This window comes from Setaria italica, chromosome VII (assembly GCF_000263155.2).
Source record: "Setaria italica strain Yugu1 chromosome VII, Setaria_italica_v2.0, whole genome shotgun sequence".
NCBI classification, from domain to species: Eukaryota; Viridiplantae; Streptophyta; class Magnoliopsida; order Poales; family Poaceae; genus Setaria; species Setaria italica.
Window position 1 is genome coordinate 24,962,415 of NC_028456.1, and position 17,708 is coordinate 24,980,122.

The window sequence follows — 17,708 nt, forward strand, 5'->3', positions numbered from 1 at the left end:
TACCACCTCACCTCTATCCTAAATCATACGTTGTTTTGGCCTTTTAGATTTATAGATTTTATTATACCATTATGCGTGCATTACGTACGTGTAGATGCATAGCAAAAATTATAAATTGATAAGAAGTCAAAACAACCGAGGAAGTATATATTAGCAATTTTGCAATCATTTTTTGCACCTGTGTTTAGATAACGCCCTTGTGCGGATGAGACTGCGGATCAGTTTGACCCAAGCTGCGTTTCGCCCGCAAAGGACAAAGATGTGTTTCGGTCCATCTTCTGACCAAATTAGGCAGCCTCTCCCTTTCCTCCAAAAGCCAAGAAAACAGAACCAAACAATTTTTCCGCGAGATCGTGATAATATAGCTTAATCCCACCAAAATGATATTGTTAACCCCACAAAGATGCACAATATCCATGAGATCTGATATTTCTGATGTGACCTCCTGTTATCCAAAAAAAAAGATCATATAATCAACGTCAAAGGTGCAACTAGTGACTTTCCCAATGAAGCCACTGATGCGGTTGAGAAGCTGACATGAAAGAAAGATTTTCCCAGATATTCTGGAGAAATTGCGTAGCTGTCCTTTCTTAGTTAGATAATGGAATACCGGTTCTGGCCTCTGCATCAAACGATTTGAAATCATATAATCTTGTGGAAATCATTTGTCACCCAAGCATGTGATCAACTAATCTGCAAAGTGCCTCTTTGGAATATCGTACCCGATATTCCGATATTCATAAAAGGATAATGGCGCATCGTTGGGACGCAGTAATGTTCCTCTATCAATTCTTCACACATAGCACTTTTTGTAACATAGGATTGCATTGTCAAAGATTTACCAAAGGTTAATTTTTCTTCTTCACTTCTCTAAGGATTATGAACGCTACTCCGACCCACATGCTTATAATTTCTGTAAATCAAACGAACACGTTGTAGTGATAAATAGGTTTGAAAATGTTTCTTCCTTGTTTGATCTCTTAGTTGCACGAGCTTGTGCACCGTGACTTTAAAGCATTCACCGCCGATTTTCTCGAAGAATTTTGCTTGTTATTTCTGTTTTTTCCCTCCTTATACATCTGCGAGAGGGTCGAGTTAATCTCGAAAAAGACCTAAAAGCCACCTGCTCCAGCCCAGCCCATCAGAAACTCAGCACACGCGCTGGCGCAGCGTCACAGTCACTTTCCTCGCCTCTGCGACGAGGGAAAAAAAACACGCACGCTTTGATGGGTTTCGTCACAACGTGTTTGGTGTCCTGCACGGGGTTGAGCCAGGCTCACCGCATGCATGCAGGGCGTCAGTTTGGTTGCCTGGTCTAATCTCCGAATCAGGCTGTGCGTGTGCCAAAGAGCCCCGCGGTCAGGATCGGGAGGAACGAGAGGAGCGGCCGTTTCTGCCGGATCTAGCTCGCACGGTGCAGGCGAGCGCGCGGGGCTTAGCAGGAAGGGAAAAAGGATCGGCTAATTTTTAGGTGAGGTAAGCAAACACGAGGTGCATCGGATCTGACTGTCCGGTGTAGGTAAGCAACAAAAACCTTCTGCATCTAGCGCCGGCGCGGGCCTGGATGCGTGGTGCGAGCCAGGCTGAGGTGAAACGAGAACCAATCACGCCCCTAGCATCCAGCCGTCCCCGGCCGCCTTCCTCCTCCCATGATCCCCCGTCCCTGTCGTCTAGACGAGCGAGCCGCCCCCGCCGATGACAACTCCAAGTTGGACGACGAACCCTTTGACCGAATACTAATCCCCGCGGCGAAACGAACTCTTCCACCTGCTCGAACTGTCCAACACCACCACCTGCGCCCAACTCCCCCGATCCTCAAAAGGCTCCGATCCGATTCCCAGCGCCTTCTCCCGCTGCGTGCGCACGTGCGCCCCACCCCACCGCCAGCGCTTCCCCCCGCTCCGCCCCCTCGCGAGCCGCGTTCCATCCGTGCCGGGGGCGTCGGATCCGGCGGCCCCTCGATGCGGTCGCCGGCGCTCCTGGCCGCCGTCGTGGCGGCGCTGCTGCTCGCGGCCGGCGCCAGGGCGGCGACGGAGGAGGCCTACGTCACGCTGCTGTACGGCGACGAGTTCGTGCTCGGCGTGCGCGTCCTGGGCAAGTCCCTCCGCGACACCGGCACGCGGCGGGACATGGTCGTGCTTGTCTCCGACGGCGTCTCCGAGTACTCGCGGAAGCTCCTCCAGGTCTGCTGATGCTCCCGCTCACTACAATTCGGCCTCGATGTTTGAACGCTTAGGCGGATTGGTAGCTCCGTGAAGCGTCCGTGCGGTAGTGCATAGTCGTGCAGGGTTGGAATCGAGGCTGCTGTTGCTCGTTTTAGGGCTGCTCGCTGCGATCTCCAACGTCAAATTGGTTACAATTTTGGGTAGTCTCCTCCTGAATTTTGTGTCATCGAGTGGTGTGGAGCTGGGGGCGGGTCACTCTAGCGGTGTTATTGATTTCTTAACTACATTTAGTATTATTTATTTATTTATGTTTCTCTGAGTCGGACATTCAAGTCTTGACGTCTTGTAGATCTAGTGTCAGTTTGATCCAGTAGCCAAAATGACCTTGCATATATTTCAGGCAGATGGTTGGATTGTGAATCGTATAACATTACTGGCTAATCCTAATCAAGTGAGGCCAAAGAGGTTTTGGGGTGTCTACACCAAGCTAAAGATATTCAACATGACAAGCTTCAAAAAGGGTACGTTGCAATTAGGTTTGCAGTTCATCAGGGTATCTTCTGTGTAATGGCTTTCACTTTGGTCCTGTCTAGTGAGTGCTCTAATATGGTTCTGTTTCCCCAGTTGTTTACCTTGATGCAGATACTATAGTTGTGAAAAGTATCGACGATCTTTTCAAGTGCGGGCAGTTCTGTGGGAACTTGAAGCATTCTGAAAGAATGAATTCTGGTGTGATGGTTGTTGAACCCTCTGAAACTCTTTTCAACGATATGATCAACCAAGTGGGTAGTTTGCCTTCTTACACTGGAGGTCTGTGCACATCTTTTCCCATTCTGCATGTTCCTTTTTTTTTCACATAATTCCTTTCTGAGAAGGCCATAGTAGTCCATTACTCCATTTTTATTTATCTACTGTTCTGGAAAACAAATTGATTGACAATAAATGGTTTTATAAAAATATCCAAATATAATAATACATGTGGAGAAGGGTTCCTGTTTTCGAAATCGTGCCTGAGCATTTGTTTCATTGTAAAATAACTTATAATTTCATATAATTCTTTATGAGATGAATGTTTTATTTGCGTATAAAAAATAGTTAGTTACCTTAAAAAGTAATCACATGCAGTGTTGACAGTATAAGCCCTCACCGATTAACTGTTTATAGAACTAGCCTAAGGGCATGGTGGTCAATGAAAGTATACAAGCTCACCTTGGCCTGCCATGACCAGCCTCCACGGGCCATGGCAATCTTTCTGCAAGTTTTCCAGTGGCAACACTTCTTCAGCCCTCAGCTGTGCATTCCTGATGGAGAAACATCATTTGTATTCCATGGCTGCACATGAACAATTTTTTGTGCTATAACAGAGCCTATAGCCATGTATTGTTTGTATGTTGGCATCTTGCTATATATTGCCACTCATAGCTTCAATTTTTTCCCTGGCCAATCAGTTGCTCCAGGCCTTCTGATACCAGACTATTTTTCTGTTCTACTATCCCCAACAACTCCGAAATCCCGATTGCTCCGAGCCTGGAATTTCCTCTTGACCAATTATTTTGTGTTCTTTTAATGTCTTCAGCATGTTAGTGATTCAATATTTTTAATCTTTCTAATCTGAAATGCTGAATGAATTCATGCAGGGGATCAAGGTTTTCTAAATTCATATTATTCTGATTTTGCCAACTCCCGTGTCTTTGAGCCAGACTCACCTTTAACTCCTGAACCAAAGACACAACGCCTTTCTACCTTGTATAATGCTGATGTCGGTCTTTACATGCTAGCCAACAAGGTAACGCTCCTTATATGTGATTGTGTATTGGTCAGACCCAGTATCTTAGCCATCCTTCACAATTAAGTGGTGTACTGCAACATGATTGCTTCACTCACTTGATTTACCACCACCACTCCTGTTTGTCAGCACATGCCAACTATCAAGGTTAACTAGAGTATTGTCAGCCTTTTCATGTCATCGATTTTCGTGTCATCAATCTTATGCAAGTTAATCATCACAAAATCATTGTGAAACAATTATATTGAACTTGTTCTTCCAGCTTTATCTAAGGAGTACAATTGTCATTTGATCTGCCTCTTGTTCTCTCTAAAAAAGACCACCTGGAATATGGTTGCAAATGTTTCAATTGATTACTTTTGACTTCTCTTTCAGGATTCCTATAGTATTTCGAATTTATTGAAGAAGGTCTTTAGAATCAGAACCATACACCTGTGTTTTAACTGTGTTTACAACTTTTTGAGTACCCTCTGATTGTTTATTTACGTGTGCCCTATAGCTTGGTGTTTGGGTTAGATTATGGACCTGACTTTCTATTTTTTTGTCATAGTGGATGGTTGATGAAAAAGAATTAAGAGTCATACATTACACGCTGGGTCCCCTAAAACCCTGGGACTGGTTCACAGCTTGGCTTGTAAAACCTGTTGAAATATGGCAGGTAACACCCATTTTATCATTTTTTTTGCTCACTTTCGCATGCAATTTTTGAAGTAAAAATGGCAAGAATGTTATAATCATGCTCTCTGTTGTTGCAGGATATTAGGCAAACACTTGAAGAATCTCTCCCAGGAACTGGTGGGGGAAGGAACCCTCATGACCAGCTAGTTGTAAAAATATTGTTCATTCTCCCATTTTGCTTGCTGTTATTTGGTTATTACCAATCATGTTTTCAGGTTATACTCTATTTCTTGTAGCTATTATTTTTATTCAACATTTTTCATAACATGATTTTGAGGAGTTCTTCACCTTCTCATTTCATCATGATGTTTCTGACAGACAAACAAGGAGTTGATAAGTTTAAGATCTCTATGTGCGTTTGCTAGAAGAGCTCGCCACAAATACAAGTCTGAAGAGTCACTTCCATCTTATTCAGTGGTTGGTTCAGCATCTTCATTCAGTATTTCTAACCAAAGGGTTAGCCCTCTGCTCTTCAGCAACAAATCCGCATTTCAACTTGAAATTTGATTACTGCTGAATGTTGCTTATTATATCATTCTGTCACCTTTTGGAACAATTATGAAATCTAAAGAGGTTTCTTTCATGATTCCAAATGCCTGCTTCGGACCTTGATTCGAATATTTCGACTATTGATTAAGCGTCCATCCTGCGCAAAACTGGGCCACGAGGATATCTTGCTCTATTTGAAAATTTAAACCTGGTTCTTTCACATCCTTTTATGATATTCTTACTGAAGCATATTGCTTATATGATGTCGGTCTGATGGTTGCTTGACACTGCTGCAGTTATCAAATGGGACACATTCAAAGCTTCCTCTTTATTTTGGGGCAATCGCAGTGCTAGTCTGCTTTGTGTCTGCTGGTTTCTCTCTGGCCTTTGCTTTTGCTATCATTCCACGGCAGGTTATGCCATGGACAGGATTGCTGCTGATGTTTGAGTGGACCTTTGTGTCATTCTTCTTATTGTTTGGGAGCTACCTTCGCTTTGTTTATCGATGGGGAAGTATCAGTGCAAATCATGTGGGATTTAGCAATTCTGATTCATCAGAGAATCATATGGGTTCAGGTATGTTGAACTATGCAACCTCTTGCATAGTTTCGTTATCCTTTGTTTTAAACAATTTGTTCCTTTTGCAGGCCATCAGCGGAATATGTCCGACTGTGATATGGATGCAACATTTTACTGGATAGGAATGGCGGCTATAGCTACTGTTGCTGTATTGCTACCAACTATCTTGGGTATAACTGCATTATTCACAAAGTAAGACACGTGATTGGCTTCTTTCTATACCCCCTCTTTAATAGTATAAAGAAAAGTTGTGCAGAAATTTAGTGTCTTGAGCATATAGAGATTTGTCCCATGTTCCAGTGTTATCATGGGCTATGGAAGAGAAGGGTTTCAGAACTCGGGATTGGGGGCTGCATTGAGGTGATGGTAGGGTGCTGGTGCGGGGGCTGTGGCCATGGGCTGTACCTGGGAACATAACTGATAGTGTAAACTTTACAAATTGACTAGTTGATTATTAGAAGGTCAGTGTGCCTCTTCCATTCATAACTCGTAAGGGGTGGCTTTACATAGGGCAGTGTCAAATTCTGTTACTAGCTTACGCAGATCGTATAACTTAAGTACAATATATCATGCACGCAAAGCTTCTGATTATGTCAAAAGTGTTCTGGGTTAAGTCTGAGGATCATGTATTGAAAGCTGTTTGATCTTTCTTGCCAATAAGTGATTTGAGTTCATGAACGTTTTTTTTTTCCCTTTGGCAGGTTAGGACTAATGGTTGCTGGTGGTGTTGTGCTGGCATCTTTTATGACATATGCTGCAGAGCATCTTGCTATCTCAGCCTTCAACAAGGGTCAGAAAGACAGAAATGGGTCAAGAACTAGAAGCTCTTGTTTTTAAAGCCACGTAAATTTTGTACCTACACCATTGATCCCTGTTGTATTGTAGGTTTGTACACAAACAGAAAGAATGATGGTTCCTTTTTAACACATGGTTGCCTGCCCAGGGCCCCTTTTTTGTAGCACTGACGTCACGCTGTCAACTAGTGGTAAATATGTTCCCAAATGTTGTGTCTACTGCACGGTTGGCGCACACGGTAAATCTCGGCTATAGAGCATTCGCTGCTATTTGTTTGTTAAATGTTGTTGGTTACTCCACCGTGTTAGCTATACTGTGATGGCAGCTTTCTGAAGGAACATAAATAGATGGAATCCTAAATTCATCGTTGGTTACAAGTACAATTGTGAAATCCGGTATGCTTGCTTTTATCCGTTCATGTTATCAGGTGATAGCTGTTACTGAAATGGATTAATCGTGGATCACATCATACATCACATCAAATGTTTCTATCTGATATGGTAACTTTTGTCATTTTAAAGATTCGACACCTTATATCGATATATGGCAATTCAAAATGTTTCCATCGCTTCGCCAGTATTTTCGTTTATCGAGAGGATCGGTTCGTCAGGTTTGGCATGGATTCCAATTCCATTTCTCCATTTCAGATGATATAGCATTTTTACATCATATGCATTCGCAGAGCTTGTGGGTTGTGACGGGGACGGCGATGCTCCATAAAACTTGTTGCAGTGCCAGTACCTTCTACTTATTCATTCAAGAACTGGCACTGCATATCTGCAATTATTTTCTTGCCGCAGGTCATGGAATGGATCATGAGAGAGAGGCCCTACAAGCTGAGTGAGCTTGATTACTCATTTCTCCTGGAGTTCACGGCTAAAGTCCATGGCATTTCTGAGGCCGAAAGCCTTTTCCTTCGCGTTTCTAAGGAATACCAGAAAGAGCTGCTCTACAACAACCTTGTCATGGCTGCTTTGGATCTGGGTCTAATTAAACATTCCTATGCGTACATGAGGAAAATGAGGGAGTTGTCCCTGCCAATTTCGCCTTATGTTTACAACCGCATGATCATCCTCCATTCTTCACTTGGGTGCAGGAAAACTAGATCCAAGATCCTTTCTCAGATGAAAGCTGATCGTGTAACCCCTCACACTTCAACCTACAACATCCTGTTGAAGATACAGGCCAATAATCACAACATTGATGGGGTAGCGAGAATGTTCAATTCCAATGAGATCACTTAGGCCCCGTTTGGGTCCCTTCATTTTGAAGTAATTGGAATCTATTTAATGGAGTAGGCTAATTTATGTTGGAATGTGGTATTCCACAACTTTCCAAAGTTTAGATATAAGCCTATCTTAAATTCATGGGGTGGGAGATGGAAATTGATTCTATAGATTATGGTTATTAGAATGGAATTCAATTCTTATAGCACGCTCTTGGACTCGCTTCTCTATAGTAGAAGTGCAGCATATAAGTATCTCTCCCATATCACCAACTATAATATACAACTATATTCCACATACAAGTATATTAACTTAATTAATTTGTTAATTTGTGTCTAAATTATGATTATTAGGATGGAATTCAATTCCAATGATCCAAACGGGGCCTTATGGAATTCTAGCTATTGCGCATGCTGTAGCGAGGCTGTATACTGTTTGCCAGACATATGTAGAAGCCATTGAGAATTCCATGACAGGTGATAACTGGTCAGCACTGGAAATTCTTTTGATCTTATATGGATACCTTGGGATGGAAAAGGATCTAAAGAGAACATGGGAGATCATGCAAGGTCTCCCTCATATTCGATCAAAAAGCTTCATACTAGCAATTGAAGCATTTGGAAAGGCTGGGTCCATTGACGAGGCAGAGAAGATATGGGTCAACATAAATTCAACATAGAAGCTAAGCCTTACAGAACAGTTCAATTCCATTTTATCAGTTTATTACTGCAGGCACGGTGTTGTGGATAAAGCATCAGCTATGCTCAAAGAAATGAGGGCTCCAAGAAATGACTTTATCAGAAATGAGCTCGTTGGTTCAGATACGGTCATTTCTGAAGTTAAAGGAGACTGACAATGTTCTTGGAGCATGACTGCAAGAATTTCTGCGTCGTCTGTTATGAAAAAGTGGAATCCATATCATCTCTTAGTTTGGATTCAGAATAATTAATTATATATGTTTTCAGGTTAGAAGGCTACACAATGGTTAAAGTGGTCCTGTAGGCCTGAGCAACTGTGTAGTTTTTGCAGCTCTTTTGTACATTTAATTGTTTTATAGTATGCATTTTCAGTAGGGAACTCACCTGCTGCTGTATCCAAAAAAGGGAAAAGAAAAGGAGCCCGACAATTCTACATTGGGCTTTCTTGATCCCCAGGAATGAGCCACTTCTCCATCGACGAAGGTCAACTGTTCGGAGGTCGCAAAGAATATCATCAATTTTATCAATAGAATGGGTGTTGTAACCTTTACGGATGTTCAAGTAGTCAAATCACAATGCTGAAATGTAAACGACAGATACATGAAAATGTGCACTGATTTGATCGTCTCCATTTGCCATATACATATAGCTGTTCTGCAATGTGCAGTTGCTGATTATAGGCCAACGTCCCATGCAAGATTTTGTTAAAACTATGAAAATCCTGTGTCTGAGAATGTTACCAGTTGTCTGCATTATATGTGACAACCTAGTTGTGTGCTATGAAGTTAAGAGTGCCAATACCAAAAAATAAAATAAAATGAAAGGAGCACTAGTACTTTGTAGCATCATGTATGTATAAATTCATTTGCTAATTCCCAGTGACATAAGAGAAATCTTAATTCTCAATATGGCTTGCTATATTAGGGATTGTAGACTTAAGGGGCTGTTTGGATACGAGGTGCTAAACTTTAACAGTGTCACATCGGATGTTTGGATGCTAATTAGGAGGACTAAACATGAGCTAATTATAAAACTAATTGCAGAACCTTGTGCTAATTCGCGAGACGAATCTATTAAGCCTAATTAATCCATCATTAGCAAATGGTTACTGTAGCACCACATTGTCAAATCATGGACTAATTAGGCTTAATAGATTCGTCTCGCGAATTATACTCCATCCGTGCAATTAGTTTTGTAATTAGCTTATGTTTAGTACTCCTAATTAGCATCCAAACATCCGATGTGATAGGTGTTAAACTTTAACAGGTGTTTCCCAAACACCCCCTTAACTGTCCCAACAGATCTGTTTGTGGTGCACTCTCAATTTGGGTCACACTGCGATTATTGCTGCCCCGGTCATAGTGACACTGGCAATTTGGAGTAGAAACATAGAGATCCAAGCAGACTCGATGATGTTTCTTACACTAGAATAACTTCTTAATAGGGCACTCTTGTAACAAACAAAAACTAGTTCAACTCAGGAATGCCCACAAAACTACATAATGACATGCCATACCAGTAACTGAGCCGAAATCAGAATATATATTCCAAGCGCACAAAAGAACATATTCATCAGATATTGGAACTGACATTTCGACTCCTTTTCCATGATGAAGCTACATACATGGTATGTAAGAGAGAGGCAGGATGGCATATACATTCCTAAAATTATTAACCTTGAGATGTTATTGAAGCTAATCATGGTAATAACTACCAATGGGGCATGGTCTGTAGGTTTTATTGAAGAGAGCGACAGCACTCTGGTACCTACTGTGGCCTCCTCCTCGTTCTTCTTGTGACTGTGGACTCCGAAGGCCTTGCACGCCTACTTGACCCAGGCTCCCCCACTATAACAGCTGTGGTGCTAGAATTCGACAGTTGCTCCACAGATGATGACTGCTGAGGAGCTGCAGGAGCCACAGGTGCAGTATTGTTGGCATTAGAAGGTGGCAATGGTATCTGATTGCTGCTCTCAGAGGCAACATTGCCCATATGCAGCATTATTGCAGTTGCAGGTACGGAAGATGATGCATTGTTATCTTGCCTTTGCTGTCTCCGAGCCCTAGCCCTTTGCCGGCCTGCAGGAACCACAGTCATCTCGATACCCGTTGGGCTTGGGAGGCCTCTCACTATGCCCTGGTTTTCTATCAACTGCCTCACCACCGTTGCAATTCCTCTTGTGTCTGTCATTTGCAGCTGCTGCCTCAGGCTCTCCCTTCTGTTTGCTCGCGGCCTGGGTGGCATATCAAGGTTGGCAGAATCCCCTTCTTCACCGCCTCTTCCATAAATTGGAGTGACATTCACTTCGAGCACCTCGCCCTTGCAGACAGGACACTCAGAGTTGGCTGAATGTGCATGAAGCCACTGGTACAAGCATGGCCAGCAGAAGAGGTGACCGCAAGGTGTAACCACGGGCTGTTTAGCCGGGTCAAGACAGATATTGCACTCAAAGCTGGAGCTACACTCACAGCAACCATCTTTCTTAGCAGCACCCTTTCCACCCACCTTCTTGTCGCTATCCATCTTCTGCCGCCTTGCTGCTTCTAAAGAGTTATGGGTACGTTGGATTGCCCAGACCAGCCTATCGGCGTCCGGACTAGCTGCCCGTTGGCTGCGGTTCACTGATCCTGGCCTCACAATGCTGTGCTGCTGGCTAATCTGGATCACCCTTTGAAAGCGGAGCTCCGGAGTCCCTTCTTCAATTGCAGATGCCCCTCGAAGGGACTGACGCAGTGTGCTTGTGTTAACCATCTCCATTCTACTACCAGGCTGCACAAACCTTTCCACCCATGGTGTAAAGCCATCCCCTTCCAACCCAGAGGCAGCCACCAGTGGCTGTGAGACATTGGCATCATCCACTGGTGCCAGTTCAGGAGCATCAGTGTCCTCTTCGCCATCGGTGCTGTGGCCATCAAGCCAGGCATAAACAATGGGATCAAGCATTGGCTGCTCCTCCGGCGTAGAGAGTGCATTTGACGGCGAGTAGGCCGCTGCCCGTGCGAGCGATTCCTCAGGCTCGCCAGTTCTTGGGGCATCCGGTGTAGGAACGGTCGAGTTGGGAATCAGCAACGGGCAATCAAGCGTAGCGTCGAGCCGGCCCGGAGGCCGCGGCAATGGAGGGAGGCCAAGGTACAAGTTTAGATCCATGCGCCTCCTGCTCCGGCTGCCCTCCGCAGCCTCCTCGCCCGCCATTCCTGTGCAAACACAGAAGCCGCTTGCTCTCCGTAGATTAATAAAAAAACTTACACATTCTCAGGGCATCCGGAGAGTGTGAAGGGTCCTAGGTCCTTAAGGTCGACCTCATACATAGCAGGGCAGGTCCTGCTTGAGACCCGGCCTCAAGGAATAAAAGCGCCGTCCGCTGGCCCCTGCCTCGTCCACGCAGTGACAGCCGATCCAAAGGACCTGGCTCCGGTCGCCCGTGAACCCGCTCCCCGGCGAGATTAGCACCAGAACGGCGCGAGCGGACGGTGGAAGGGGAGGCTCGGCCGACGACGTTGGAGGGAGCGGAGGAGGCGGCCGAGGACGAAGCGCGGCCTCCCGCGGCAGATCCGCGGTGAGCTTGGGGCGGCCTCCCGCTCCCGCCCCACGGCCTACCAGCGCCTGGAGCCACCGGTGTCGTCGCCTTCTTCGTGAGGCACGGAGCAGCGAGGGGATCGGAGGGACGAGAGGGAGGAGCGGCGCAACAGAGGTTGCCGCATCCTCTCCCACGGCCGGATCGGGATCAGACGCCGGTGGGGGCTCTTGTGCTCGCGCGGGATGGGAGGAGGAAGCGGCGCTGTGATTGGAGGCGGAACCGGTTGGGGGCGGCGGAGGGACGGGGCGGTGTGCGAAGAAGAAAGGCGACGGGGAAACTATGGATGGGGGTGGGGCGCTGGGGGGATTTGGTTTTTATTTGTGTGGGGGTCCCACCCGTAAGACCGGCCTCAGGGTTAACAGCTTTGACCTCACGGCCTCACCCCGAACAAATGAGGCCCGGCCTGGCCCAAGCCCGCCGGGTTACGCGGCTCCAATAAATACTAATTAGGACGGGCCCTGAAAAAATATAGGCGGGTTTGGCCCAGTCCGACTGTTTATTTCAATTACTTTTACATGTGAAAGTGGTGGGTGGGCCGGCCCGTAAAATCCAGCCCGATACTCGCTTTTTGTGAGTGGACATGGGCATGATTTTTGGACCTAAAGCATTTCTTCTTAAGCCCGGCCCAATGTTTACTTTGGTCTACTCGACCCACCATAAGACCAGTATTATCCGTATTAAGAGCGTGTTTGGACTGCTCCACTTAAAAAACAGCTCCACTTCACCAACTTCACCTTTTTTACTCCACTTCACCAACTCCAGAAAAATAAGGAGCTACGAACGTGTTCGGCTAACGGTGCAAACTCCAACTCCAAAAATTGTAGGCATGGGTAGGAATAGTCTCTCTTACCCTTGGTTGGGGTTGGGATTTTTTTTTCGCGAGCTACAGTAGGTAGGCCTTAGACCGCAAGCACCGTTGGGCACACGTGCAGTGGGAGCGGTCACCGCACACCGCGTGCGTGATGTCGCCCACAGGTGCATGCCATGTCGCGGCCGGGGCTTAATCCCGTGCCCGCATGCTACCGCACCGCCGCCGCTCCGCGCTTGCCTCTGTGTGCCGGCCTTCGTGCCGAGCTTTTCTGTGCAGGTGCCAACGCTCGCCACCGCCGCCGCTCTGGCTCGCCTCCATGGCGTGCCGTCACCGCCTAACCCTAGGAAACGCCCAAGGTGCGACCTTGCGCCTCGGCGAGCTTTGCCTCACCGGTTCTGGATTAGCCACGCACTAACCACCCTCGCCGCCGTGTCTAACCGCCCTCTCAGCGTGCCGTCGCCGCCCGCCGGTGGCACCATGACCGCCCGCCGCCGTGAGAGCCCAAGGGAAAAGCCCGAGCATTTGCATGGCCGCGGTGTGGCATTCACCAATCTGTGGTTTCGGCACCAACTCATCACCTGGAGGGTCTAGCAACACCCTCGGGAAATATCCTTTACTAACATAGAAATCAATACTGTTTCGCGAGGCTAATGATTTTCCGAAGCGCAGGGCGGAAGGGTATTCTTCCTTGCCAGCAATCAATTTCGATGGGTCAGCTTCCACGTTTGAAAGATCCTCACCACTTTCAATATTAGAAGAAACCAAGATTTCACCAGCCTCGTCTGACTCCTGTCCCTCAACAGCATTGTTACGTAACCTCGTTTGTTCCGCTTGTTCCTCGGCAGACATCAACCTTGCTGTTTGCATAATCCGAGCTAGCTGAAAAATACAAAAGAAGAAAATCAAAAAGGATAACAAAACAGAGTTAAGCAAAAATGAAGAATATGAGCAACACCAATACCTTCGAAGCCTTGAAGCTCGAGGAAAACTGAAGCGTCCCCACATAAGTAGAGACTAAATGTGATACAAATATCAGTCCCAGGAGGCTGATAACATATTTATTCGACAGATAATTCAGTTACCGTACAACTCCCGAGGGAGTGGGCGTGAGAGCCACGCAGCGATAAGAAGTAAATAAACAACAACGGCTAACCAAGCGACTGCCAAAAGACAGCACTCGGGACTACACGGCAGTAGCAGCATCTTGGAAAGGCCAACACCACAGGCAGCGTTGGGTGCGGACACAACCTCTACTCAAGGTCCTCGGCGATGAAGTCCGGGTCTTTCTCTGTAGCAACGAAGCAAGGGTGAGTACGAACGTACTCAACAAGTCCAACCCCATCCACGGAGGGGAATACAAACAAGTATATGCACAGGTTGCAACAAGGATAGGCTAGAGTTTATTTGCGGTAAAGCTAAATTTTCAACACATGCATAGGCTCGTTTTCAAATACATTTTTGTAAAACTTTTCTTTAGTAACCGAGCAAGGAGTGGGGTTGATCCTACGCAAAGGATCCAAGTTTTTATCGCTATCGGACTCCCCGTCCGCCATAGCGCACGGCACAACTGCTGGACTCTTCGAAAATTCAACTCACACCCACACCCCCCCACACACACACACCCCATCCATGCCCAAGTGCTAGTAATGTGACCAAGCCGTAACTCGTCCAATGCCGTGGACACGGCTACCCGGATAGGTTTTAACTCTGCAGAGGTTGTACACTTTTCCCACAAGTAGGGTACCACAACACGATCACCTTAGTGTCGGTGCGGATCCTAACAAAGCCATTACCCACCTTAGCTAAGACTGGCTAGCCCTCACGGAAGCACCCAAGGGGTTCACGACTCATCCACGAGACCGTAACCGGGACCTAAGTCACCAAGATCTTATTCCTTTTCCATGGGCTCCCGTTGCTCACCAGCACCCCTGACGGCTAACAGTCCAGCTAGTGGGATTTATGCTAAGCCGTTGCCCATACAACGGTCGAGTGGTTGCACGATGGTGGAATTAGGCAAGATGACACATCAACTCGGTCCTTAATCACGACAAGATGGATATCTCCCGACATTTCTCAACCACCAAGGTACGAGCACAACACCCTGGCATCCCACACAAGGAATACCCATCCATCCCGTCTACACATCCTTTTCCCTTGAACCCAAAAGCCATTTCTCTCACTTGGACACACACACACATTTATTTTCCGAATACACCATTGTAATAATGATTGCAGTTAAGTAGTAATTTCCTAAGCATTCTAGCGGTGGTTATCGACCAAATAGAGCGAATCATATTTAGGGACAACCATAGGATAACAAGGAATGTTCATAACAATCAAGGGGTGGCTATCCAACCATGTCTTGCGATGAAATAATATGCATATTGTAAAACAGGCCAATGGGTTGTGTTTGAAAAACTAGGTAGTAAATATGCATCAAAGGGTGAGATTGGACTTGCCGTCTTCAAAGCCTTCCGGGAGTTCCGGCTCGCGGTACTGGTCCTCGGGCTCGGGCTCGCGGTTAAACTCCTCCTCGGGCTCCTCCTCGGGCAATCCGCGATCTACGGCACACACAAACAAACACACAAATAAATAAAGGAAAGATCGGTTTTTAACCGTGAGCTCCGAACAGAAAACGTGAACGGAAAATAGGTAGAAGGATTATTTTTGGGAAATTTGGATATGGATCGGCGAAAGTATCCCGGAGGATGACGTGGTGAAATTTGGGATTAATTGGAGGAAGTTTGGCGCATGAAATGACGGGTTAAACATGAATTAGGGGCTTAAACGGAGGTTTAGGGCTGATTTATAATAAACCAGGGACCTATTTGTGAATACTTTTGGAGGTGGAGGGGCTTATCCGCAAATAGCTTTATGAGAGTGGTGGGAGGACTATTTCACGATTAGTGGATTTCAGGGGGTTAGATCGGAATTTGGGGCTTTCTTCCTCCTTCTCCCAGGAAGCAGAGATAGGGAGGGTGGGGAGGAGAGGAAGGCGGGCGGCGGCCGGCCGGCCGGGGCCTCCCCGGCGGCGCCGAAGGTCGGGGAAAGGTGGAGGGAGAGATGGGGATTCCATTTTCCTCTCCTTACCGCGGGTGGCGGCGGGGAAAAGGGGCGGCCGGCGTTGGACTTCGGTGGCGGCGCACGGCTTCGGTGGCGGTTGTTGGCGGCGGCGGTGGGCGGCGCGGAGGGCCTAGCACGGGCGGCGGTAGTGCTGGTGGATGGGGTGGGGAGTTGGCCGGGCGCCGGGCCTTTTTATAGGCCGATGAGGGGGAGGTGGCCGGTGTTGTAGTGGGACCGGCGGTGGCGTGCACGGACGGCGGGTGGCGCCGGAGGGGGCCGGAGCGAGCGGTAGGGGCCGGCGGCGGCGATGTGGGGCGGGGTCGAGGCGTGATCGGCACGCCGGCGGTTCGGGCCGGGGACCGGCGCGGGTGCTCCGGTGGGGTCGGGCGGCTCGGCGCGAGCGCTCCGGCGGGGCCGGGCGAGGCCTGGCTCGGGTGGCCGCAGGGGCGCCGCGCGGCCCGAGGGAGCCGGCGCGGTGTGGCGCCAAGGGGAGGTGGGGCGCTGGGAGTAAATGCACCGGGGGGGCCGGTCAAACGGAGTGGCGCCAGGAGGAGGCGTGCGGTGCGCCAGGAAGAAGAAGGAGGAGGAGAGAGAAGGAGGGAGGAAGAAGAAAGAAGAAGAAGAAAGGAAGGAGAAAAAGAAAAAGAAAGGGGAGGGGAAAAAGGAAAAGAAAAAGGGGGAAACCGGCGGTGATTGCGGCACGCGGTCGGAGCACGCGCACGGTGGTCTAACGACGGCATGTGGCGAGATTTACGTGCACAGGTAAAAGATTGGGGTCGGCTCGGATGCCGGGACGGCGAAATCGCCGGGAAAATTTTGGAATTCCGGGAGCTCAGCGGTAAAAAGATTTTAAAGACGGTTTTTAACGGGTGATTTTAGGTTGGTGATTTCACGGGTGTTACAAAAACAGCAAAGCAAGCACGAATATTAAAGCGCTTAGCTAACGGTGCATAGTGCAGTAGCAAGACGCAAGGGTAATTCGAAAGCAACCCACACCCCCCTCCTTTTATAGGCGTGCTAGCGGGCGCAAATAGGCGACTCAAACCTCGAATCGAAGATGAACCGTCAGCCAATCAAAAGTTGACACGTAAGGCGCAAAAGGTAACCGTTGGCTCATGTCTCCTCTGACGCTCGAGGGTGATGTTTTTTGGTAGAGCGATCCTTCGTCGAGGGTTTAGCCCGTCGGAGTCGACCCTCGCCCACGAGCGGCTACTGTTGGGGATCGCCCAAAAACCGAGCAACCTCGAGCGGTGTTCATCAGAAGGAAGTTTGCTAACCTCGCAAGATTAGGATCAATAGGCAGAACACAATTAACCTTGCAGGCTTTAGACTAACATAAAAATTGTGTTAACCTCGCAACTCCTTTGTCATTACGGCTTTGAGGCTAATAGTTATTTGCTGACGGCTAAGATATTAATTAACCTACCCTCGAGTGCTCGAAGCTAGACTTGAGCACCGAGCTTTTCACTCTGCCTTTTACTCAGGATCAGGGCTAAGCTGTACACTGCGAAGTGGGTGCTTGCCTCAGACTCGAGGTTGGAGGGACGAGGTCAAGGAGGTCTCCTTAACACGAGGTTAAAGACACAAGGCTGAAGGTTCAGGCTGACGCACAAAAGAAGTCCCGAGGTTAAGAACTCAAAGGCGTGAGAAGCATGACTACAAGGAGGCGTGAGAAGCATGGCTATAAGGAGGCGTGAGAAGCATAGCTATAAGGAGGCATGAGAAGCGTGACTATATAAGAGAGTTCAATTTGTACACGTTACTTCAGAGACCTTTATGTACGACATATCCTAGGAATGTAGTAGGTGAAGAAAGGTATTTACGGTTTGTAAAATGACCTT

The 17,708-nt window shown here is 47.4% G+C and overlaps 2 protein-coding genes across 2 annotated transcripts; one reads left to right on the plus strand and one right to left on the minus strand.

Moving 5' to 3' along the window:
* Positions 1 to 1,626: 1,626 nt before the first annotated feature.
* On the plus strand, positions 1,627 to 6,869 carry LOC101752770 (inositol phosphorylceramide glucuronosyltransferase 1). Its single transcript, XM_004976175.4, has 10 exons — positions 1,627 to 2,183; positions 2,566 to 2,686; positions 2,790 to 2,975; positions 3,803 to 3,951; positions 4,502 to 4,609; positions 4,707 to 4,844; positions 4,948 to 5,085; positions 5,415 to 5,694; positions 5,766 to 5,889; positions 6,399 to 6,869. Exons 1-10 carry the CDS (start codon positions 1,650 to 1,652, stop codon positions 6,532 to 6,534), a joined length of 1,914 nt encoding a protein of 637 aa, XP_004976232.1. The 5' UTR covers positions 1,627 to 1,649; the 3' UTR covers positions 6,535 to 6,869.
* Positions 6,870 to 9,939: 3,070 nt separating this feature from the next.
* On the minus strand, positions 9,940 to 12,267 carry LOC101753179. The gene has a single exon (XM_004976176.2). It carries the CDS (start codon positions 11,606 to 11,608, stop codon positions 10,184 to 10,186), a length of 1,425 nt encoding a protein of 474 aa, XP_004976233.1. The 5' UTR covers positions 11,609 to 12,267; the 3' UTR covers positions 9,940 to 10,183.
* Between the last annotated feature and the right edge of the window lie 5,441 nt (positions 12,268 to 17,708).